This window comes from Pan paniscus, chromosome 1 (assembly GCF_029289425.2).
Source record: "Pan paniscus chromosome 1, NHGRI_mPanPan1-v2.0_pri, whole genome shotgun sequence".
NCBI lineage: Eukaryota > Metazoa > Chordata > Mammalia > Primates > Hominidae > Pan > Pan paniscus.
This window is the reverse complement of record NC_073249.2, coordinates 72,768,737-72,792,984: the sequence shown is the minus strand read 5'-3', so window position 1 is coordinate 72,792,984 and position 24,248 is coordinate 72,768,737. Positions and strand designations below refer to the sequence as shown.

The 24,248-nt window shown below is 41.2% G+C and overlaps 1 protein-coding gene across 1 annotated transcript in view; it reads right to left on the bottom strand.

Moving 5' to 3' along the window:
- Positions 1–24,248, bottom strand: part of ASTN1 (astrotactin 1) — a 303,780-nt gene that overhangs the window by 65,113 nt on the left and 214,419 nt on the right. The window contains exons 12-16 of the mRNA XM_003824689.5: positions 22,916–23,082; positions 19,656–19,850; positions 17,626–17,753; positions 10,028–10,132; positions 7,926–8,114 (exon numbers count right to left, since the gene is read on the bottom strand). Coding sequence (XP_003824737.3) covers positions 7,926–8,114; positions 10,028–10,132; positions 17,626–17,753; positions 19,656–19,850; positions 22,916–23,082 — 784 coding nt within the window. The remainder of the gene's footprint in view (positions 1–7,925; positions 8,115–10,027; positions 10,133–17,625; positions 17,754–19,655; positions 19,851–22,915; positions 23,083–24,248) is intronic.

Genomic DNA, 24,248 nt, shown 5'->3' with positions numbered 1-24,248 from the left:
AGACTTAAATGATATGTATGTTTGAAGATTAAATGAAAAAGGCGATATAACATGCTTAGCAAAGTGCCTGCTCAAAAAAAAAAAAAAAAGGTAGCTATTTGGTAATATTATTCTTAGTAACTTTCTCCCTCAACCTACATATCTAGTTTACTCTGGACTCATTGCATCAGAGCCTAGGGACCCGGAGACTCAAATTAAATCCTCACACATATGTTTAGGAAAGCTTTAGAGTGTCTTAGGGAGGCTCTGTCTATGACACCAGTGGGCTTCTCTGTGGCAGCACCTTCATCAGGCCTGTCTGCCTGTGAATGTTGTGGAACAGCTGCCTTCTCTAAATCCCCTCTCTGCTCACTACAGGGCTTTGCATGTAACAGGCCCTCAGCAAACATTTGTTGAATGAATGAATGAATTAATCATTTAGAGAAAATAACTGTATGCCATAATTGCTTTTCTACTTGAGTGCTAACTTTGTTGTTGTAAATGCATATAGAAAGATCCTTTGGAGCTAGTTTGCAACCTTGGGGTTGTAAAACATAAAGCCTTATAGAAATTTGTTATGACTCTTCATTGGATTTCTATAAATTTGTGTCATTTTTATGCCATATGTTACAATGAAGCAAGTTAGCCTAAGAACTACATCAGCCTGAAATACACAAGGACAGGTCTAGGCTGACCGCATTCACAGAGCAGGATTAGAAGGCTGATTGCTGATTCAGCTGTTGTTTTTGGTTCAGCCAAAGCAGAGGTCTGTTTACTATCCTGGGAGAGGAACCAATTTAGTCTTCCTGGGCTTTATCCACATAAAAACGTGGAAGACATGACATCTTGTGTGCTGGAAATACAATGCCATGTAGGTGGTGTACTCCTTTCTTTGACTCTGATTTACCGCTGCTTAGAGCCTGAGCGTCACCTTAGAGGATGAACTCTCAGCTTGTGCCTCAGAGGGACAGCAAGTCATTCTTCTCAGCTTTCCCGACGGGAAGGAAGCAACTGGCCAGGAAAAAAAGGTGGATTATGTAGAAAAAAAATGTGGATTACGAACGAGAATGTGCAGTGGAAAGGAAGAGCTTGCTTATTACAATTTGTCCACCCAGATAACCCCGCTGATATGCACCAAAAGCAATAGCAAGAAAAGGCGTTGGCAAAGGTCAGATCTAAAGCAACAATGAAAGTGATATTGGAAAAGGAAGGGAAGAAAGACCCAAGGAAATCCACTCCTGAATGAAGTATAAAGAAAAACAATGTACTGTGCTTAGTGCATCAGGTGAGGGTTACAATTAAACCCCTGAAAGTTCTAATTTAAAATCGGTTTCCTTTTTTCTTGGTTATTTCTCTGGGATATATAGATCTATATCTTTTTACTGGCTTCTTATGAAGTAAGAAAATATAAAGGATCCATTCCTTTAACAAAATGTGGATGTTAATTACATGCCAGGCACTGTGTCAGGGATGAAGACTCAAAGATTAACAAGACGTGGTCATATCACTTTGTAATTCCTCCCAGACTTTGGTCCAAAGCTCAGCTTTCTGCAGATAAAAAGTATGTTTTCCTTTGTTGTCAGTTACCTCAGTGATACAGTTAACTCAGGATAACATAAACTTTTCAGAATATTCTTTTCATTCTTTTAAAAGAGTTTTATTATAACAGTGGCAGATGCTTGTGGGAAAAGCAATTTGGAAGTTTTCAGTCCAAAAACTAAAAGTCCCTCATCCATATCTCTAATCTTGGAGCAAACAGATAATTTATTTTGAGATTACATGTACATGTTTCTCTATAAATATGCATGTTTGTATGTATGTGTATATTATATATACACACAAACTCATATACATATATAATATATATTACATATAAATATCTATATTTTGAGAGAAAGGATAAAATAATTAAATATATATGTATTCATAATTTTACAGAAAGACTAGACCCTAGAATATCTATTCTTCTAAAGCTTGCTTTGTTCACTTCCATTGGCTAGGAATAGACTATCTCTGGATGGATAGACAATAAACTGGTAGCAGTGGTTGCCCAATTGCCTCTAGGGAGTGGAACTGGATTACTGGGAAATAAGAGTGGGAAGAAGATTTACTTTTCATTTTATTCTGTTTTCTGCATTTTGATTACTTTAAATAAACTTTTGAAATTAAAAAAAGAAGAGAAATATGGTAAATACTGTCAAGTCTATTATTATGGAAGACAGTTATGCAGGAAAATGACAATCCAGGGAAATGTGGAGAGTGCTGCCAAAGGATCCATATAAAGAGCTGTGAGAGCATAAAATAGGCAGCAGAGAACCCTGTCTGAGTGTCAGGGGAGGCTTGGTGGGAGTGATGTTGGAGCTAGCTCTTGCAGAGTAGGAAGGAGGAGATGGTAGAATGGAGGGCAATTTAGATAGATTGAGAATCACATGCCCCAAGGCTTGGAAGTGTGAAAAATCTTGATGCCCTCTTTCAAACTAGGGAAGTCTTAGTCCTGGACCCATGCTGGGGCCTGACACTTGGCAGGGTATTATTTAATTATTTAAGGTCTAGCAATTTATAGACCTTTAGGAGGCAATGCAAAAATGCAAGCAAGAAACATAAATCATAGCCAGGAAGACTAATGTGTTGATCGTCAGGGCCTGGAAAGAGAGATAGATGCCTCCAGGAATTAGGCAACAGAACAGACACAAAGGGACAAGAGAGTTTCAAGTGGAGGACAAGAGAAGCATTCAAGAGAGAAAATTTCTGAGTAAGACAGAGTAGTGGTGGAGACTTTAGAGAGCAAATCTCTGACCTTGGACTGAAACAGGAAGGAAGTCTCTAGGGACCTAAACTGTGCAAAAGCAAATGAAAAGGTTTTGGATTGACAGAAGATAACCTTATGTCATCAGAGTGGAGGGTACTCGGGGTAGGTAGCAGTCAGTGATGCAGTGGCTGGAGAGGTGAGACGGGGTGGTAGGCTGAAAAATGGTTCCCATAGTCCTAATCTCTAGAACCTGTGAATGGCAAAGGAGAGCTTGCAAATGTGATTGAATTAAAGTTCTTGAAATGGGGAGATTATCTTGAATTATCTGGGTGGACCCAATGCAATCAAAAGGGTGTTTATAAAAGGGATGCAGGAGGAGTCAAAGTCATAGAGAAGGCTATGTGGCTCAGAGACTGGAGTGATGCACTCTAAAGATGGAGGAAGAGGCTGCTTGCTAAGGAATGCAGGTGGCCTCTAGAAGCTGGAAAGGACAAGGCAAGGGATTCTTCCCTAGAGCTTAAAGAAGGAACCAGCCCTGGTGATGCCTTGACTTTAGTCCAGCGAAACTGAGTTTGGACTTCTGGCCCCCAGAACTCTAAGAAACATAAATATGTGCTTTTTTAAGCCACCAAGTGTGTGGTAATTTGTTACAGCAGCCACAGAAAACTAATACAGGGAGTGCAGTCAGCTGTTCGTGCTGAGAAGGCAGAAAGGAGTTACTGAAGGATTTAAAGCCGAGGAGTGATATCATTAGATAGCATTTAAAAATGATAACAGACCGGGCACGGTGGCTCACGCCAGTAATCCCAGCACTTTGGGAGGCCGAGGCAGGCGGATCATGAGGTCAGGAGATCAAGACCATCCTGGCTAACACTGTGAAACCCCATCTCTACTAAAAATACAAAAAATTAGCCAGGCGTGGTGGCAGGTGCCTGTAGTCCCAGCTACTCGGGAGGCTGAGGCAGGAGAATGGCGTGAACCCAGGAGGCGGAGCTTGCAGTGAGCCAAGATCGCACCACTGCACTCCAGCCTGGGCAACAGAGCAAGACTCTGTCTCAAAAAAACAAAAGGATAACAGATGGTGAGTTGTAGAATGGAGTGGAGCGGCAGGAAACGGAAGAGGAAGAGATACACACGAGGGAGCGATTGCAATAGTTTTTGAAAACCTTGAAGAAATGGAGAAGAGGAGACCCTGTTGAAGACATACTTAGGTGGTGAAAAGGACTTTGTAATGGTTGAATGTGGAGAGTAAAGAGGAGGATCAAGAAGGAATCCTCACTCCACACTGTGACCCATCAATGGAGTTCACAAATCTACCACAGTGTAGTACTTACGGGGAAGAGAAAAGAAAGCATCCATCATTGAGGTGCCTGGAGAATTTCCTGGTAGAAATGCTAAACACTCAAGAGCAAAGGAGGTTTCAAGCCTCAGAAAAAAGGAGAGAATTAGGAGCAACAGCAGAGGTAGCCGCAAAAGGACAGCGCCCAGCAGTAGGAGGGAGAGACTCACTAAGGACAAAACCCCATGAAATGACCAAGATGTACATGGTTTCTTTAGAGGAGTATGGGCAAAAAAGAATGAGAAATAAAGGCTAAAGATTTATGAAAAGAATCTGGACAGAATTACATCTGGGGCATCAAAAGAAGAGAGGATTTTCAAGAAAGCTGCCCTGGTCAAGATGGACACAGTCTTCTGCTGAGATACATAGGATGGTCACAGGATTGACATCAGGGAATCTCTAATTAAGAAGCTGTAGGGTAGGCTTCCTTCTCCAGCGCTGTTTTTGTAGAGCAAAACAGCTGAAAGTGATAATTTGAAGAGTGAACTGGAGGTGAGGAAGTAGAGAAAAGAGGTATAAACTACCCTTGTAAGAATGAGGTGCTAATACATTGAAAAGGTACAGCGGTAAAGAGGGGCGTGTGTTTATAAAAGGATTATTTTTTAGGAAGATACAAGTTTGGAGAAGAGAGAGTTCAGTGACTGAAGAGGTTGTGAAGATTAAAATGGAGGAGGGTAATGAAGGAGCGAGGTCTAGAGGAAGCAGGGAGGGATGGGCACCGGCACGCAGGTGGAGAAGTTAGTCTGGAAACGAAGAACCTCACGACCTTTTCTGAGGCATGTGGGCAAAGAACGATGGGAGAAGATATGAATAAGGTTAGACATGGGGACAGGGGAGGTTGAAAATTTCATTTCTGAAATGTTTTACTTGCTCTGTAAAAACAAATTAAGAAAGAAGCTGGGCACGGTGGCTCACGCCTGTAATCCCAGCACTTTGGGAGGCTGAGGTGGGCAGATCACCTGAGGTCGGGAGTTCGAGACCAGTCTGATCAACACGGAGAAACCCCATCTCTACTTAAATACAAAAATTGGCCAGGCATAGTGTTGCATGCCTGTAATCCCAGCTACTCTGGAGGCTGAGGCAGGAGAATCTCTTGAACCTAGGAGGCGGAGGTTGCAGTGAGCCGAGATCATGCCATTGCACTACAGCCTGGGTAACAAGAGCGAAACTCTGTCTTTGAAAAAATAAATAAATAAATAAATAAATAAATAAAAAGGCTTCATCAGACTTACCTTGAGCAAGATGATCCTCAATGTTGGTATGGCAAACCACATAGTGTTAGCATGATAAATAAGTGCCTGTTAAATGGGAGGCTGCCTTCTGAAGATCTGGCCCAAAACACTCATCTCTGAATTTTCCTCAGTCAGGCATAACTAAAGCAAGTTACGTATCTGCAATAAAACCCCCATGGAAGTCACCACCTCAGGGGGGCTTTTACACCATTACTACCACCATCACCACTGTCCGTGACAACAAAGCAACAGCAACAGCAAACACCTTGAGTGCTTACCATGTGCTTGGCTCTGTGGCTCTTGGAATTTAAAGTTGAATAAGGCAAAGAACCTACTCATGAGAATTCTATGACTTTGTAGAGAGAAGGGGAGACTTTTACCAAATACCTAACCTGAGAATACATCCTATGTAAAGGAAGATTCATAAGGATTCCTAAACTGTCGGGGCTGGAGAACTAAAGAGGGCATTACAGATGAGGTCCAGATAAGTGATTGACTAAAGCAATATCACCTGGATGACTCTAGACTTCCATCCTTAAGTCCTGTGCTTTTTCCATTTCATTTCACACTGGTAAACTTCCTTTCCTATTCAATCCATACGTAATTTTAGGTATCTAGTCATAGGTACAGAAATAAGAAACAGAGAAACTCATTTTACTAGAAGGGTTTTCAAGTCAGAGTAGGCAATAACATATAATCAAAGGACTCAAATCCAAAAATAGTGTCCCTTGCATGTCACAGAAGGTATAGCCCTTGCAGCACACTTGTCACTCCCAGGGTAAAGTTCCGTTCTGTATCAGCCCTCTCAGAGAGCAGGACAGAAGAATATCTCCCTTTGTCTTACGCACATAGCATTCTTTATCAGTGACATTCCCTTTTGCTGCATTTTGGAATGAAAGGAAATTGATACCTAAGGAGGAGAAATATATTTAAAGAACCAGACTAAAGAAGAGAACACATAAACCCTATAACTTAGAGGTAAGTTTTAGGAATTAACGTGGTAAATAGAGATTGACGTAGACCTACTAAAATATTTGAATGCCTTTTAAGATTAGTAACAAGCAAGGAGCTTAATATAAACCATATTTCAGAGAACCAAAGTCAACACTTAGACTGTGGCAAAACTAGCCCCTGATTGGCAAGAAAGGCTTGCAATCAAGATGAGTAGGGCATAATGCCAAGACCGTGGACAGAATTCCCTCTTGGATTCAGTATTTAACCTTAAGGACACTGCATTGCTTGGGAGAGAGGCAAGGCCTAGAACTAGGAGCTCTTGGTAGGGTCAGACTTTTATCTCCCAGAAATCTGAGACCCTGGCAATCCTTGAACCACTGGCAAACAGAAATAGAAGAGGATTCAGCCCTCTGGTTCAGTCCTCAGGCTCTGGCATGAAAACATAAGAAAGCTTTGCCAGCTGGAACTGGTAGTATCTACATTTGCTTATATTACATTGCTCTCTTGGCAAATTGGAATCAGAACAATGTTAAGATCCTAAAGTTTGAAGAGATAGCAGAAGCCTGTGGTTTTGTTTCTGAGTTCACAGGAATCAAGGCTTGAGGGGAATGAAGGACTGCAGCCACTGTAGCCCAGACACAGATCTCTTGTTTCTTCTGGGAGAAAGTGCCCAGCCAGAGGAGAGGCCATCATAGCTCTGCTACCTCTTCAGCAAGGCAAAACAGGAATTTGTGTGGAGCTCAGAGAACCAACAGCACCTCAGTCACAGAGACATACTTGCCCCTGTGGCAGTCCTGCTGACAACAGAGGTCCCTTGTCTCAGAGGAGACCTTCCTTGGTCATTGAGTCTTAAGATGACCCATTTCTTGAGTTTTTATTGTGCTCATTCATCACTTGCCCTTTAGCAAGTCCCATATCCACAACTTGGCCTCATCCGAATGCCATGTGGATAAACTCAAGAGAAATTCCATGAATGGCAATTCTAAAGCAGTCTTGGTTGATCAGATACAAATATACTGGCCACTATGCCTGCTATACCAGAGGGTGAATCAAGAAGGTATAAAAAATTCCAATTTCTTATACTTACTTGAACTGAATACTAACTTGCTGTCAAGACAGTAGACAAAGATTTATTTGTGAGGCTGTTATTCAGAGCTATATAAACACTTGGCCAATAGAGATTCCCTCATAACACAAATCAGTCGGAAAAATGAGCCTATGCAGAGGGCAGGATGAAGCAAGAAGGGGTTTACTATGTATGTAGCTGCTATAAAGGGATTCCAGGCAGAGTTGGGTGTGACTCCTGGAGACTGAACCACGCTCACTGCTGCTTCTCTCCTACTTTATACAAGCAGTCTGATACTTTGTCCTCCCTAGGGTAGCAAAATGGATGGTGGCTGGCAAGAACCTTTAGAGGACTCTGTCTGTGATAACTAACATAGTAAGCTTACAGTGTTGACCCCATTCTGCATCTAAAATTCCCTAAACATTTTGATTTTGAGATCTGGTTTTTGCAACCAAACCTTGGAAATGTTACAGATGGGCACAGAGCATTGGGGGAAAATCTGATTGAGTCGTTACTACAGACTCCTTAAAATGGGTCTTATAGATTGTATGCAGGTAGCCAGTACTGGCATGAGGTATGGAATTTGCCAACAAGCATGCCACTCACCTTTACTGATGTCTTCATACTCCAGCCAGAGTCGCCGCTGGACCTGCTTGTTTGGGTACCAGATAGAACAGGACTCCTCAAAGCCGTAGATAGCTTCCTGGATGTAATGGTTGCCGAACTGGTCCAACAGCGCCACAAAATCTGCACGAGATGTAGCCCCATCCAGCGAGTGGAGAGCATTGCTGAGGGCTATGGAGAGGCATCACCCAAGGGTAAGAATGAGGGCTCAGATTTTGGGTATACGGATTCCCAGGCAATTCAGTCCCAAACATGGAAGTGCCTGTGTGGCTCAAAGTGATGTGGGAGAGCTAGCTAGAAGTGTCTGGTGAATGTTTCCATTTAGCTAAATGAGACATTTCAGTTCCTAAGTGAGTATCTTTTAAGCCAGTTGGTTGTATTAACTTTGTGCCAAGTTAAGCAAAACATTGCCAAACCTCTACTCCTGCCCCCTTTAAATCAATGTTTTTTTTTTTAAATCACAGGTCATGACATTAAATCAATTTAGTGAGTTCAAATAATAGCATTTGAAAAAAGCAGAAACAATTAGCATAGTCTAAAATAGAAACACAAATACCAGCCGAGAACATTTCACATCGTGAAGATAAGTATCGCTTCATGAAACTTCTGTTGTGTGCATGTGGGAGTATGTGTACGCACAAGGTCACGATACAAAATGTATTCTAACTGTGGGTAGTGATCAAAAAAGGCAATTGCAAAATACTGCCTTCAGACGTAGACATGGGCAATAAGAAGACAATGACAGAAGAAAGGAGAGAAAAGTCACTAATACACTCCTATTTTATTGCAGAAATTCTAAAATAAAAGGACTGGGAAATGACAAATGGAAGGGAAAACTTGTTGGCCTCCTCTCCCCCAACCCTGCAGGCAAATCTTCTTGGATTTGCTGTCTCTCTTTAAGAGAATTACTGTATATCTGTCTGAAAGATGGCCTATGGTAAATTTTCCAAATCCAATACCTTTTGGATCTAGCTAGCTTTTCACGGTCTCCTTTTTTATGTACCTGTCTCCTATCAAGGCAAACTAAAGTCTAGCTCAGCTTGAGACCTCAAGTGCTGAGATCCACATCACAGCGACACCATTGTGTGACTTTGGACGGCATGTGGCAACAGCGATATTTGATTGTTAACTCCTGATATGCACAGCATCTGTGCTGGGTGCACATTGACTATGTAAATGGAGTAAAGTCTCTAATATCGTATTTTCCTAGAATGAAAAGTAGCTTAGTTCTTTCTAAATGTGCTGCACCAGAAGAGTTTCTGTCAGTGAGGTCCCCATCCCAATCACGTCTTGCCAAGAACTCTTTTGTGTTAAAAAAGAAAAAGTTCTGGGTCCCCTGTGTCCTATGAAAATGTGCTATATCCTTAATGCATTAAGGATATAGCACAAAACTTAATGCACAAAACTTTACCCTTTGTGAGTTTCTGCCTCACTTAACTTCATAACTTTTCTATTTGTCCTCTACCATTTATCTTCCTCCCATTGGCCCTAAGGCTCTACCTCCCTATTGCTGACTCTGAAACCCTAAGTAAGTTTAGAACTCACTGCTGCTTAACTTACTAGCTATAAAGAGAGGGCTAATATCTATTTCTCTCTCTCTCTTTCTCTCAATCTCTCAGTCTCTTTATTTCACTCACTTGCTGTTTAGGAGCGTTAAGCTGCTTTCTGGTTTTCCTTCCCCCCTCTTTCTTGCTCTCTTTTTTTAGTTCATTGTATGGAGTCTCTAAATTATGCTCTTTGCATTTGGAATGCTTAATTCTGTCAATTGTAAAAAGTCTGCTTTTATGTATCCTCTCCACATACTGGATGAGCCCAGGAAAAATGATACCTTCAATGGCTCCAGTCTTGCCCTTTCCCTCTCTTCTGTAGTCCAAGATAACACGTGCAATGTAATCTCTACTTAGAAAAGAATTCGATTCTAGCCATCTGCTCTTCTGGATAAATCTGAGTAAATAGCTCACACACCTCATGCAATAGCTACATTTTAGGCTGCATCTTCAACAGTGGGACCAAAGGCTTCTCCCCTTGGAAAGGACTTCTAAGTTCCAGGGAAGGTGGGCAGGATAGCCCGCAGCAGTGCTCACCCTGAGAGATGGCCACTTGGTTGAGTTTGATGTGGTACATCACAGACCGGACCTTCCAGTGCTGCAGCACAGGGTACCCAGACACTTCACTGAAGTTCACCATCCCTAAGGACAGAAGAGATGTAAGCTGAGTTCTGAGACTGATTCATAAGTTCCAAATCAAAAAGCATGACCCACCTCTATGAGGCGAAGTGTTGTAATTGTGAGAAAATGATTAAATGTTCTTTGATGAAGAGAATTTCTGGAACCATAGTAACAACAGTTATCATTTATTGAACCCTTACTCCATGCCAGGCATTTTGCTAAGCACTTTGCATACATATATTAAGCCATTTGATCCTCATGGGACAGTTGTTATTATTTGAATTTTATAAATGAGAAAATCGAGGCTCTAAGGCTGGCTATGTTACTGTAGTAAGTAGTTTCAGAATGATAGTCACTTTCACACGCAATAACTTCTTGTTCTCAAAACCTGACTACACTCTCTCTGGCTACCTGGCAAATAGATTTTTGGTGCCCAGTCATTTTGTCTGTAAAGCAAGAGGCTTAACTGAGATGACCTCTTGCTTCCTTTTCAATTCGGATTTCTACCAGCTGTATGGTTTTGGGCCATGCAACTCATTTGTTCGCATTTTGATATCTGAAAAGTGGGGATAATGGTATTCATCCTATCTAATTTACAGGCAGGTTGTGAGAACAAATAAAATTGGGGGCGTAAAAGTACTTCAAAAAAAGATAAGGTCCCTAAGACACCAGGTAAGCCAGGATGGGGCTCCAGACGAGTCTGAGGCCAGGCGGCAGTTCTTACTCATTCTGCTATAATATCCCCATAGCAAATTTATATTAAACTCTAGGCTTACTGTAATACACCTGATTTTTACTCTCTTTAATGGTTGCAGTAATTGACTCAGCTCACATACCTGATAACATTGATTTTTCTGTCTCATTTAACTGATTTGTGTTCAGTATTTAAGTTTTAATTACTCTCAGGCGGATAATGCTTATTTCTTCTTTACCAGAAGGAACAGTATCAGGGTGACTAAATCATTAAGGGGCAGGAACAGCCAAATATTGAGTGCCATCTCTGTGCCAGACATTGTGATAGTCGTGTGCTGTCTCCTTCTTACTAATGGAAAAACTGAGGCTCTGAGAAGTTAAGTTAGTTGTCCAAGGTCACTCTCAATAAACACAACCTTACAGCCTCTTAGTGATGTTATTAATGGGCTATTCTTCCTTGAGTACCTTGAAGAAAGAGCGTCACCCTGTTTGAATTCTAGCCATTACTATAAATATAAATGCTACCGAAACAAAATAATTAGGCCATAGGAAAAAAAATTGCCTTGCTAAGTTTAGAAAACCAATTTTAGCTTTATTTCTATGCTTAATCTTTGCTATATGTGTAAGTTATAGGAATATATACACACACTTGCATATGTGTGTACATATTTATATATATACAAATATAAGGGCAATATATAGTAAATTTATATATATTATGCATAGAATGTGTGGTGTGTGCACATGTCTACAAATATAATGGCAATAATACATATGTAGTGAATTATCCTGCCATTTCGACCCATGTTTCTTTCAGGCTAAATCAACTAATTTAATGCTTAAACTGGATGAAGAGTAGGTAGGATTAATTAGCTGCTTGTCAACCCTGATCAAATTAGGTGAGTAATTGCCAAATTTTCATTTCTGTGTGAATCATATGGGAATAATTTTTGGTAAGGCAAAAAGAAAAAGGGTCAGGAAAGGTGCTTAGTGAATCAATTGCTTAAATTTTATCTTGGGCGATCAAAGGTAAGCTACCTGAAACTAAGAGAAGGTTTTTAGTATTCTTTTCTTTCAAATATTCTTTCAGGGCATTAATCTTTGTGACTACCAACAGTCATACTATTACATACTTTGGCTTTTAACTTCTACGTTAACTTCAAAAGCATACAAATGGAATTCTAACTTTACAAGTTTAAGACTTCAGTCACATGCTTTAAAGGTATATTTTATTAGAGCATAAGATGTGCAACTATTTAATAACAAGTATTGTCTAGTTAGATCAGCTCAACAGCTTTGCTTTTAGTTTGAAAAGTTTATTTATAAAAAAAAAACAAGCCCACTAAATAAAAATTTTTCAAATTATTAGGCAAAGCCACCTTTAATTGAATGATTTCCTAGGGGAAAAAGAAACAGGAAAGGAATCACAAAGCCTGAGCTCTAAGGCTGGCTGTGTTGCTGCAGTAGGCAGTTTCAAAATGACAGTCACTTTCATACCCATAACTTCTTGTTCTCGCAACCTAACTATCCTCTCTGGCTACCTGGCTCAGGGATCTTTCAGTTCCCAGTTGTTTCATCTGTAAGGTGAGAGTTTTAGGTGAGATGATCTCTTGCTTTCTTTTCAGTTTGGATTCCTACCAGTCATATGACTTTAGGGAGGCCACTCATTTACTTGTGTTTTCATATATGAAAAGTGTAAATAATAGTATTCATCCTATCTGCCTTATAGGCAGGTTGTGAGAACAAAATAAAATTATGGGCATAAAAGTTCTTTGAGAAAGCTGGGCGTGGTGGCTCATGCCTATAATCCCAGTACTTTGGGAGGCCGAGGCAGGCAGATCACTTGAGGTCAGGAGTTTGGGACCAGCCTGGCCAACATGGTGAAACCCCATCTCTACTTAAAAAAAAACAAAAAACAAAAAACAGCTGGGTGTGGTAGTGTGTGCCTGTAGTGCCAGCTACTAGGGAGGCTGAGGCAGAAAAATTGCTTGAACCCAGGGGGCGGAGGTTGCAGTGGGCTGAGCTCACGCCATTGCACTCCAGCATGGGTGACAGAGCAGGACACCATCTCAAAAAAAAAAAAAAAAAGTTCTTTGAGAAAAGAGAAAGTATCATAGTATCATACACATACATGGCCTCCACAATGTTATCATCATCACCCTCCTTACCTCTCTCTCATCATACCTAACTGCGTAAACTTGGCATTTCTTAATTGGTGCTTTTGTTATAACTTCCTCGGCTTTTAAGTCCAGAACAACAGAGGGAAGATAAAATAAAGAAACAAGCACAGATGTTGGGTGGGGAAGAGGGGAGGGATAACAGTGTTCCATATCCATCCAGAATGGGCCAAACAACTGAACTCCATTACTTAGCTGATCAACATTTCTCCTGGATGCATTTATGCCACACCATAGTCAGGGAACACTTACATAACTGTTAATGCTTAGAAGTGTTTTTCCATGCCTACGTACAGATAATAATTCCATTAGTTAAAAAGAAAGGGGTATTTTAAAAGATACATATTTTCTAGGTGAGCCATATGACATACTTTCTCAAGGTGCCCTTGACAGGCAGTCAGGTTCAATTTTTTAAAAAATTTTTATTATTTTGGGACACATTTCTGCTGAATGACTTTTTTCAAGCAGTATCTCTGACTATGTTTTTTCAAGAAAAAACATTAATTTTTCCTACCTATGCTTGAAAAAAGAATGACTGAACAGACTTTACGGGCAATATTCAAAGCAAGAAAAAGAAAGAATGAGGAAGAAGGAAGAAAGGAAGGAAGGAAGGACAGAAGAAAGGAAGGAAGGAAAGAAGGAAGGAAGGGAGGGAGGGAGGGAGGGAGGGACGGAGGAAGGGAAGGAAGGAAGGAGGGAAGGATGGAGGGAGGACACTAGCTTTTTCTTGTTATTTTATCTGAAATGTCAGGGATATATGTATATTGCCCCAAAGTTCTAAAGCCAAGAGTCCATCCCCTTTGGATGAACTTTAAAAAATTCTGAAGAGCCCAGAGGTCTAAACCTTCACACAGATTTAATGACTGTGTCACCCAACAGGCCTATGAATGCAGCCAGCAGCCTCCTCTACCTCCTCTGGACTTCCTTCTCTTTCTCAGCTGAAAGACTGAATATACAAATGGACAATGGCCAGATTATACATAAAAATAGAACTCTGACTCACAATCCGCAGCAACCAGCTCAGAAAACCAACCCATTATCTAGAGTAACCAGCCTAGGAAGCCAGTCTACTATCTGTAAGTCAGACTTATAGGAAGTCAGACCACTATCCATAACAAACAGCCCAAGAAGCCAAAAAATAACCACTATAACAGTTGACACCAAACAACCCGGACTTGATTAATAGCTGACAACTTCCCTATTTTTTTCCCAGTTCCACTTAAGTCCAACCAGAGAAAGTACAATATGCACCCCTAACTAATCACATAGGATGCTCACTTCTAGTTAAGCCACCTACAACTTTCTCAACCGACAGCCTCCAATATGGGCATACTTGAGGCCTTTCCTTTTTTCTCTCTAAAGCTTTTCCACTCCTCTGCCTGCCTTTGAGTCTCTGCCAAAAGACAAGTGATGACGGCTATAGCAAACCTCCAAATAAATAGCCTTTGCCTGTTCTTATTTGCTTGGTCTTTGTTTATTTCTATACAACATATAACACCAAAAAGTCCTGTTATTTTGATGAAGAGGGAAGCCAGCAGCAAGATAAGACATGTAGTTCAGTATTTTCCAGTGTGTTCTTCAAACTGATAATTCTGCAAGATAGAAATAGGTGTTATGTGTGAAAATGATTCTCTAGTTAAATAGACTCGGGAATTGCTGGCTTAAAGTGAAAAGGATTTCTTTACTGCAGGGCTTCTAGGAAACTTCTCTAATGTCGAGGTGTTGCCTATTGCTGAGAGGAGGAGACTCTTTCCAAACATCTTTGAAGGCAGAACCTGTTTATGAATGGAGCTCTGACTTTTCATAAGAAAAACAACAAATAAAAACAAATGCTTGGAAATGATGATATAGAAGATTCTTAAGATCACTTTAGCTCTAAAATCCTCTAAGCTAAATTTATGGGAATTATGACCTATAATAGTAGATACAGTGAAATGATATAAGATTCCCTATGTAAGTCTAGGAAAGATATAATTAAAATGTTCCCAGAACTAGAGTTAACATGGGGAAGATTTGGCCAAGTATCTCTTTAATAGATTCCTCCAGTTATTCTCAGCTTTAGAACAAACCCAATCCCTGCTTACATCAAAGGAAATATGTGACCTTGGCTTAACTGGTACCACTTCTTAACAAAAATAGGTTAAAAACAAAGGCAAGGTAGAAAAGTAGCCAGGTCAAGATTCCCATAGTTTTAGCTTAGAGGCTTTTAGAGCTAAAGTCATCTGAAGCTTAAATTTGACTGCCTCGGGATCATCAAAATAAAAGTGTCCCATCTGGGCATCCTTCTATTCCTTTTGCCTCCAATGGGCCAAATTAGGAGGTCCAATGGCATGTGCAGGAAGTACTTTCTATCGTGAATGAGGACCAGGTTTGGATCTTTCCTTGTTCCCACAGAAGGGGAGTCAACCACATGTTTTTCTGATGTTTCTCAGCTTTATCCAACCTCTCCTCCCCAAAAGCTTCAGGTAACATCCAGGACTTTTCTGGCTATCTCATAACTGAAGTAAAATCTCTTCTCTCCACCATAAGTTATATTATGAGAGAGGTGTCCTGCAGATCTTTAAACAGAGCCACGTATCTTATTACCGGTGTGGTACCTACGCTATTTGTATGTGCCACCTCGTACGTCTTCAAGGCATTTTACACACACATGTGGAATGTGTCTGCCCAAACGGTGTGGCAACAAGGAAACTAGATTCCCTAATGCCAGAGATGCAGGCTTTAGGGATATGTCCGGAAGCTGCAAGTTAATTTCTTCAGGTGTGTGTATGTGTGCATGTGCGCGTGTGCATGTAATATTTCATAGGGCAACTGATTTTGAAGAGATTTATTGCTGGTCCAGAATATATTTAATTGTTTTTTCTCTTGCTCTTTCTTTTCTGTAAGGTAGATATTACTTCATAGTTTTCATACTATTTTCCTTTTTCTTTTAAATATTTATTTATTCAACACACATAGATCTCACTATGGGTCAGGAACTGTTCTAAAAACTTTACAAATATGAATTTATTTATTCCTCATATCAATCCTATGAGGAAGATAGTATTAGAATGCCCATTTTTACAGGTACAAGAAATTGAGGCACAGAGAAGTTAAGTAATGTGTCTAGATCACACAGCCAGTGAGGAGCTAAGCCCTGCTGCCAGGCTCCAGAGCTGAGGCTGTTAATCACTATGCTATATTATATCAGACAGACCTACATCTCTTCCCATTCAGGTCTAAACTCACATTTTTAACATAACTTGATGTCTGGAAGAGACCTACCGTTAGCTGAACTCATTCTTTAGAAAAGGAGGAAAAAAGGAGAGGAAGGTGTGAAAGGAAAATATCTTGGGCCCCCCAAATCACTAAGCGAAAGGGAAAAGTCAAGCTGGGAACTGCTTAAGGCAAACCTGCCTCCCATTCTATTCAAAGTCACCCCACTGCTCACTGAGATAATTGCATATCTGATTGCCTCCTTTGAAAAGGCTAATCAGAAACTCAAAAGAATGCAACCATTTGTTTCTCACCTATCTGTGACCTGGAAGCCCCCTCACCTCTTAGAGTCTTCCTGCCTTTGCTTCCAGTTGTCCCACCTTTCCAGACCAAATCAATGTACTTCGTGTATATGTATATATATTGATTGATGTCTCATGTCTCCTTAAAATGCATAAAACCAAGCTGTGCCCTTACCACCTTGGGCACATTGTTGTCAGGACTTCCTGAGGCTGTGTCACAGGTGCACGTCCTCAACCTTGGCAAAATAAACTTTCTAAATTAACTGAGACCTGTCTCAGACTTTCTGGGTCTACAAAGGTATTGAATAAGGAAGACAGAATGAATAGGGAGAAGTGTAACAGAGAAACGTACAAAGCAATCAGTGGAATTGAGCTCATGTCTAGTCTTCTAGCAAGTGTTGCCAAATCTCAGTCAGCCGCCTCTCATTAGTCCATGGGACACCTTGAAGTCTCTTCCTTGGTCCGGGAGGTGCCAGCTGGGGGTCTTCAGAGACACAGGCAAGCATACCCAGAGATTCCTGCCTCTTCTAATTAATCTGTGTGTTTGTTCCACAATGAGTCTGAAGGAAGAATACTGCTGGGCTCAAAACAATACTGAGGGGCAGGCATTATTATCCCCATCTTATGATGGGGGACCATGAGGCCACGTGAGACTCTATTGTCTAATGGCACACAGCTAGAAAGTAGCAGAGATGCAAACCCAGGGTCATGTGACAACAAAACTGTCATTTTCTATTTCCTCATGATGCTCGGTAAATACTTGCCAGGAAACCCAACAGTAACAATGATGGGTATTTAGGTGAGAGTAGCAATCTAGCTTCTCTCTCTGCCTCTGTGACCTGGTCACTTCCTCTAATCCCCCAAGAACTCTAAGCAACCATTATCTTATTTGTTTTCAATGCATCTCTGTGAAACTAACAAGAAAATACACTATTAGGACCACTTTGCAGGAGATTCTATGATAATATCAACAATTTTATTGAAAAATAATCCTACTAGCATTCAGTTTTATGGCTGAGCTTTTATTGTGTATGAAGGAAATCACTGGCTTAGAAACCAAAATAAGTGAGGTCAAATCTTAATTTTATGAAACTGCAGGGAGCTGCCTGTTTGTGCCAGTTGAATAAGGTTGAGAAGGCCCACTCACCAGTCAGGAAGTCAGGGTCAGGGGTGGGCTCCGAGGTCTCCTCTAGGCATTGATTCTCCAGGGGCACAGTGGCCACCACAAGACCATCTGGCAGTTGCTGGTCTAAACCACGAGCAAAGTTGTTTTGCCTAGAAAGAGGGTAGACCTTCATTTCTGAGTGTTCAGGTGAACCTGACTCCTTACTGAGCATTTTTTTTTTTTGAGACAGAGTTTCACTCTTGTTGCCCAGGCTGGAGTACAATGGCAGGATCTCAGCTCACTGCAACCTCTGCCTCCTGGGTTCAAGCAATTCTCCTGCCTCAGCCTCCCGAGTGCTGGGATTACAGGCATGTGCCACCACGCCCGGCAAATTTCAACCCACAATGTAAAATTATTATTTTTGTTGGGACATTGTCTCACTCTGTCACCCAGGTTGGAGTGCAGTGGCACAATCATAGCTCACTACAGCCTTGACCTCCTGGGCTCAGGTGATCCTCCCACCTCAGCCTCCCAGGTAACTGAAACTACAGGCATGTGCCACCAGACCTGGCTAATTTTTTGTATTTTTTGTAGAGATGGGGTTTCACCATGTTGCCAAGACTGGTCTCAAACTCCTGAGCTCAAGCGAACCACCCACCACCTTGGCCTCCCAAAGTGCTGAGATTATAGGCGTGAGCCACAGTAAATGGCCTCCCAATGTAAAATTCTTTCTGAACCAAGAAGTTCCCCTCACCCTGAACCGCATTGTAAATACATGTCGGAGTAAGACGTAATGGGTATGATTGGTGGGGTGAGGGCTGCGGAAATGGGAAATAAACCAGCTGAAAAGATCTACCAAAAGGGTAAAGAATATGCTTCCCTCTTTCCCAATTCAGTCCCTACTTCCTGACCTCCTCTCGACAAGATCTAGGCAGAGTCAGTCTCATTTCTAGACTACAGTGAAGACTTCAGCCACCACTAGATTAGTGATGACACCTCACTTCTTGCCTTTGGCAAACCAATTCCCAGGCTAAAAGGGGAAATGTTAGTAATGTCTCCTGTCTACAACAGAAAAAGCAGCTGATTCCAAAAACTGTCTTGAAAATTGACTATCAGTTTGCTCATGAGGGTCTAGGCCCAGGTTGCTGTCAACTGCTGGTCCATATCATAATACTGACATCCTCCTCCTCCTCCTCCTCTTCCTCCTCATCATCTCCCAGAAAATATTTTCCCATGGGTTCTAAGAAGATGTATTTAAATAGTCCAAGGCAGAACAGGGACAGGCATTGAATGGAGAACCACCTAGAAATATTCTAAATCAATGGTTTGAAACATTTTATTCTCAGGATTCATTTACACTCTTAAAAATAATTGAAAGCCCCAAGTAGCTTTATTATATTTATATAAAAAGGCCCAATTATGTCTATCAATATGTACAATATTAGAAATTAAAATAGAAATTTTAAAAATTTAATTCACATAAAAACAATGAATTCATTCAATATTAACATATTTTATAAAACATGAGAGAAGTAATATTTTATATTTTTTGCAAATTTAAAAAATATCTAACAATTGAAGATAGCTGGATTCTCATATCTGAATTCAATTTACGGTAATATCTTGTTTGGGAAGAAAATTCAGCTTTTCTGTAGTTGGAAAAGGCAGGACCTTGGATATGCCCTGAGAGGGTTCCTGGGACCCTTAGGTATCCTTGGATGACACTGTGAAGACTGCTGTTCTAGACTGACTCACACACTGATTCTTCCATTCATAGGGAAATGGAGCTTGAGCATTTTCGTGTGGGCTTCCATGCAAAATCTTCCAGTCCCTGCCTGGGCAAAGTAAAATCTCATTTAACACTCTACTGTTAAACCAAACTAAGCATGGTTCTTGGATTCTGGAAGAAGGAATGTAGACTTGGAGAAGACCAAGGGTAAGAATGTAGTCTATCCCTTTAGACATATCATATTTACCCTGCTCCAAGATATAAAGCTTTATGCTAGTGCAAACTCTTTAGAGAAAGTCCACCAACAGCCTTGAACAATCAGTTCTATGTATATGAGGTTTACCTGAATGTTCCTTTCAGCACCTGTCCGGCAGCCACTTCCTTGGAATGGTTGTTGTAACCAAAGAACATCTCCCCAAAGAGGGTCTGGTTCATGGGAAGCTCCCTGCTTTCCCCACAGTCACTTCCCTCTGGACAGGTCTCCGTGATGAGTTGGCAAGAGCGTCCATCCACACCAAGCTTGTAGTCCTCGATGCACCTAGCACAGAGGAGAGCTCAATATAAGAAGTTATTCCATCAATGACCCATGCAGGCAAGTCAACCCCGTATATTGGGAGGAAATGCCTTTGACAGCATGTTGGATCACCAAAGATTAGATTTCCAAGTTATATTCCAATTTGATTTTCACTCATTGTTTTTTTAAGCCTGTAAACTGAGGCTCCTTTCATCATGTGATCAGACTAAATCTCTCACCTTTGCTGTGCAGAGAAGTGCTGTCAGAACTTTAGAGTAGCCTCTCCTCTAATAACTGTACAGTTACCCAAATAGGTCAGGGTAAGAATCACTGAAGATAAGCTTGCAAATGAGTTAGCACATTTAAATCCAAGATATTCTAGAGCTTTTCTTAAGAACCATCTACATGGTCAGACCCTGCATTTGTTTGAAGGGTAATAAGGCAGCAAAAGGAATGACACCGTGCTAAAGAAATTAATAACTTTATAATCTGGTCCTATGATAAGTCAACTAAGAAATTAGAAAGATTTATCATCTCCTGGCACTGTTCTGTTTGAATGTATCCAAACACAATATCAACCCATAAAAACTCCTCCTCCATTAGGAGTAGCCTTCCTGAACTAAATAGACCCTAGGGCACACAGTGTGAATGCCATGTGCACCATTAACCAACAACTGCTTCCTTGGCATCCTCCTCATTAGGATGGAAAAGCAATATCAATGTTAGTAAATATGGGTCAGCAACTCATAAGTCATTAATTGGACCTTATTTGTAGTTATAGTGAGAAGAATTTACATTTTTTAGCTAAAGTAAGAACTTTTTTCATAAGGCTGTCATTAAAAAAGAATATTGATTTAATCTGGGTCTCTCATTGGACATAAACCAAATTTAGAATTTAAAGATGCTCATGATATTAAAGCACATCATTTTATTCCTATCCACAGTCATTGTTATAATAAGATAAAGAACTCTGTCTTATGTAGAAGAACAAGGAATAATATAGCGAGAAGCAATATTGTAACAGCAGTGACTTTGTCCTTTACAGGGAAACCTTGGGCCAGCTGATTAACCTCTCTGAGCTTCAGTTTCCAAAACTGTAGAAAGGGGAAAAAAGTAGCTGCTTCACTGGGTTGTTGAGAAGATCGAGAGACTGCATGTAATGAGCTGATGCAGTGCCTAACACATAGCTAGTGTTCATTAAATATTATTATTTGTAGAAGTAGAGGTGCAAATGAGGCCCATGTTCATACACCTTTAACTGCTTTTTCCATTTACCATTTATATATTTGTGTGAACAGGTGTGATTAGAGCTCTTTAATTATAAATGTATGTGATTTGGTCTTTATATAAGAATCTCAAATCAAGGACTTCTTCGGCAGGCTATATATAGTACCTTGGATAGTGCTAAACACACATGTGTCTGATTCTTACTGAAACAGGGAAGAAATCCAGTCCAGGTCCTACTACATTAGTCCAGGAAATAGATGTGACTCAAGATTCCCAGAGGATTCCATGGCACCAGCTTAGGTCTGGGACAAGATAGTGAAGTGGTTCCTTCCTTGAGCAATAGCACAGTGTTTCTAAGAAGAATTCTGAAGCTGGCTGGTTCCCTCTCAGTCCACCTTGAACATCTGGACAGCTTCCCCTTTCACACTGCCTCATCTTCCTCATTCTCCTGACCATGTGTCCCACTGTAAACTCCTTTGAGGGGAAAGATCAGGTCGGGTATCCTGTTCTTTTTCCAACACCTGACACCCAAGGTTCTCTGTGCAAAGTAGGTGCTCAAATATATGTTTATTAAATAAATACATTTATATAACTTTGGCTGAATTGACCTCTATTAATTGAAATGGGTCAACCCTAATGATAACGTTACAGAGAATATTAAGATATAGAGCAAGCTTCCATTTGTGGTATGAGAGTTTACAAGAAACTGAATGTGAAAATGGCTCAATTACAAAGAAATAAAACGAAACACAATAAAATAACATTACATGATTATTCAGCAGGCACTGGCTTTGGGCAACAATCCAGCCTAGTTTTATGACTATAAACATTGATTATCATTGCAAGCCTATCAGACTGTGAGATCCTTGAGGGCAAGAACTATATGTTATTTATCTTTGCAGCTCAGTGGTCGGCACAGTTTGTGGCATAAAGTAAGTTCTGTCCTTAGCAGGTCGGAAGAGAGAGGGGAGGGGAGGGAGAGGGGGGAGAATGGAGAGTGGGGGAAGGATAGACAAGCTAACTATGGCTGTAGAAGAATAGCTGAATCTTTGTTTACTTTATAAATATAGCATAAAATGTCTTTAAATATAATTCCAGTCAGCAGTATAAATTTAAATTTCCAGAGAACCACAGAACTTTTGAAAAATCAGGGAGGGCCTGAATCTAGTCCTAATCTTCTCACTCACCATCTTCCCAGCTTTGAGGGAGTCACTTAACCTCACTGTGCATTAGTTTTTCCATCTGTAAAATGGGTTTGCATTGCTTGCCCTGCTCCCTCACAGAGTGATCCCGAGAAGAGATGAACTGAGGTGGGTGGGAGAGCCTGCCTGCAAGAAAGGGCTCTTCACACGGAGGAATCACTGTGCCTCAGGAGGAGTGGCTGCACACAGTGCTGGGACTTTGGGGGCAGAATTTAGAAAAGTTTCCATTTATCCAAAGACCACCCCCCTTTGTTGAGAATTGACTAGTTTTGCACACTCTTTCCCGAGTTTTAAACAATAAAAACCTTTTGTCACAAAACACTTAATTAACATAGCCTTTCAAAACACAACTTGGAAAATGCTGGTTTAATTGGAGAATGATTTAAGTAAACCATGTAGTTAACTTCCCCTTGCAGGTAAATTCCCCAGACTCAGTTTCCCCATCTATAGGGGCTGGACTAGACTTAGGTCCCACCCAACTTTAAAATGTTCCCCCTCGACTTTAAAAATGTTCCCCCCCAAGTCCTAGAGTCTCTTTCCTCAGAGACTAAGGGATGGCCTAGGGTGACCTATTCACTCACATTTCCTGGATTTAGCATTGAAAGTCCTGCGTCCTGGGACAGATGGACGCCAGGTGGCCTCGCTGGCAGCTCAACTCACCCACAGAACATGAGGATGTTATACAAGGTGGAGTCGTCCGGGAAGGGCGCCATCTGCTGGAGGCACAGCTGCTCACAGCCGCCGTTGAAGCCGTCGGAACAGTCCACCCCGATGTGGCGGTCATAGCAGCCAGAGCTGTCCTTCATGGGACTGAGTCCAGATGGGCACTGGCACAATCAGAAAGCATCCACATACGTGCGTGAATCGGGGAACTGAGTTCTCTGGGAACTGAGTGTAACCACTGACACCAATTCGTAGCACTCAGCCTTGAAACTATTAACATTCGCAAGTAATCCATGAATTTCCTACCACAGCAGACTTCTTTTAAAAACAAGTGACCTTTTTTGACGTCTTGCTTCTTCTCTCTAGACACTGATCACACACATTTGCATTAAAGACACTTCCTCCAAAAAGGCTGGAAGAGAGCACTGTAGCAAGACACAGCCGAGGTGTAGTGGCCTCCCAAATGGGCCTCTGGCTGGCAGGAGAGTGGAAGTGATGGGCCAGAATGAAAATGCATTTGCAAAGATTCCACTGGGCTACGGGAAGGAAGTGCTGCTCTTTGGCCTTGGTGGTACTATGAGTTTTTTAAGTGTCTAAAGCCCTTTGTCAACAATGGTACCAAACAGCAGTGTTGGGGGGAATGGACTGAGCCAGGGCTTCCAGCCTGAAGGAGGAAGTGAACATTCCCTGTAAGCTTAGAGGGGGGTTGCTCTCATAGTGGGAGTAGCTGTGTCATCACCTCCCTGTGTCAGGGATGCTCTTTGGAAGACACCTAAGACACAAGGGTACCTACTATATGGTCACCCACAGGTGCTGCACTTGGATTTGGCTGGATGCTTTTAATGCAAAATATTTAGCTTTTCAGCACTACCTTGTCCTCAGTAATATACTCCCCAAGAATTATAGCAAAGAGAATATCTAAGAAGGGATGTCTTTTCCCAGGAGAAGACAAAAGGACTTGGTGAGCAATTACGGCACTTACCCATCACCTATTATATGCCAGGCCGTGGTCTAAGGTGCTCACTAACTCATGTGATCCTCACAACACCCCCAGGAGGTAAGCAGTATGATCATCCCCATTTTGCATATGAGGCAACTGAGGCACAGAGAGTTGCACTTTCTTAAAGTCACACAGCTGCTCCTGGCAGAACCATGCTTGAACCCTTTGTAGGTTGGCTGTGGAGTCCGTAACTTAGCTGCTTCATCATTAGCACACACCACACTTAACCGTTTACACAGTAGTCACCGTTTACTGAACACTTATGAGGAGCTTGGCACTATGCTTAAGTACTTTAGGTATTTTATCTCACAATACCCTATATTATCCCTA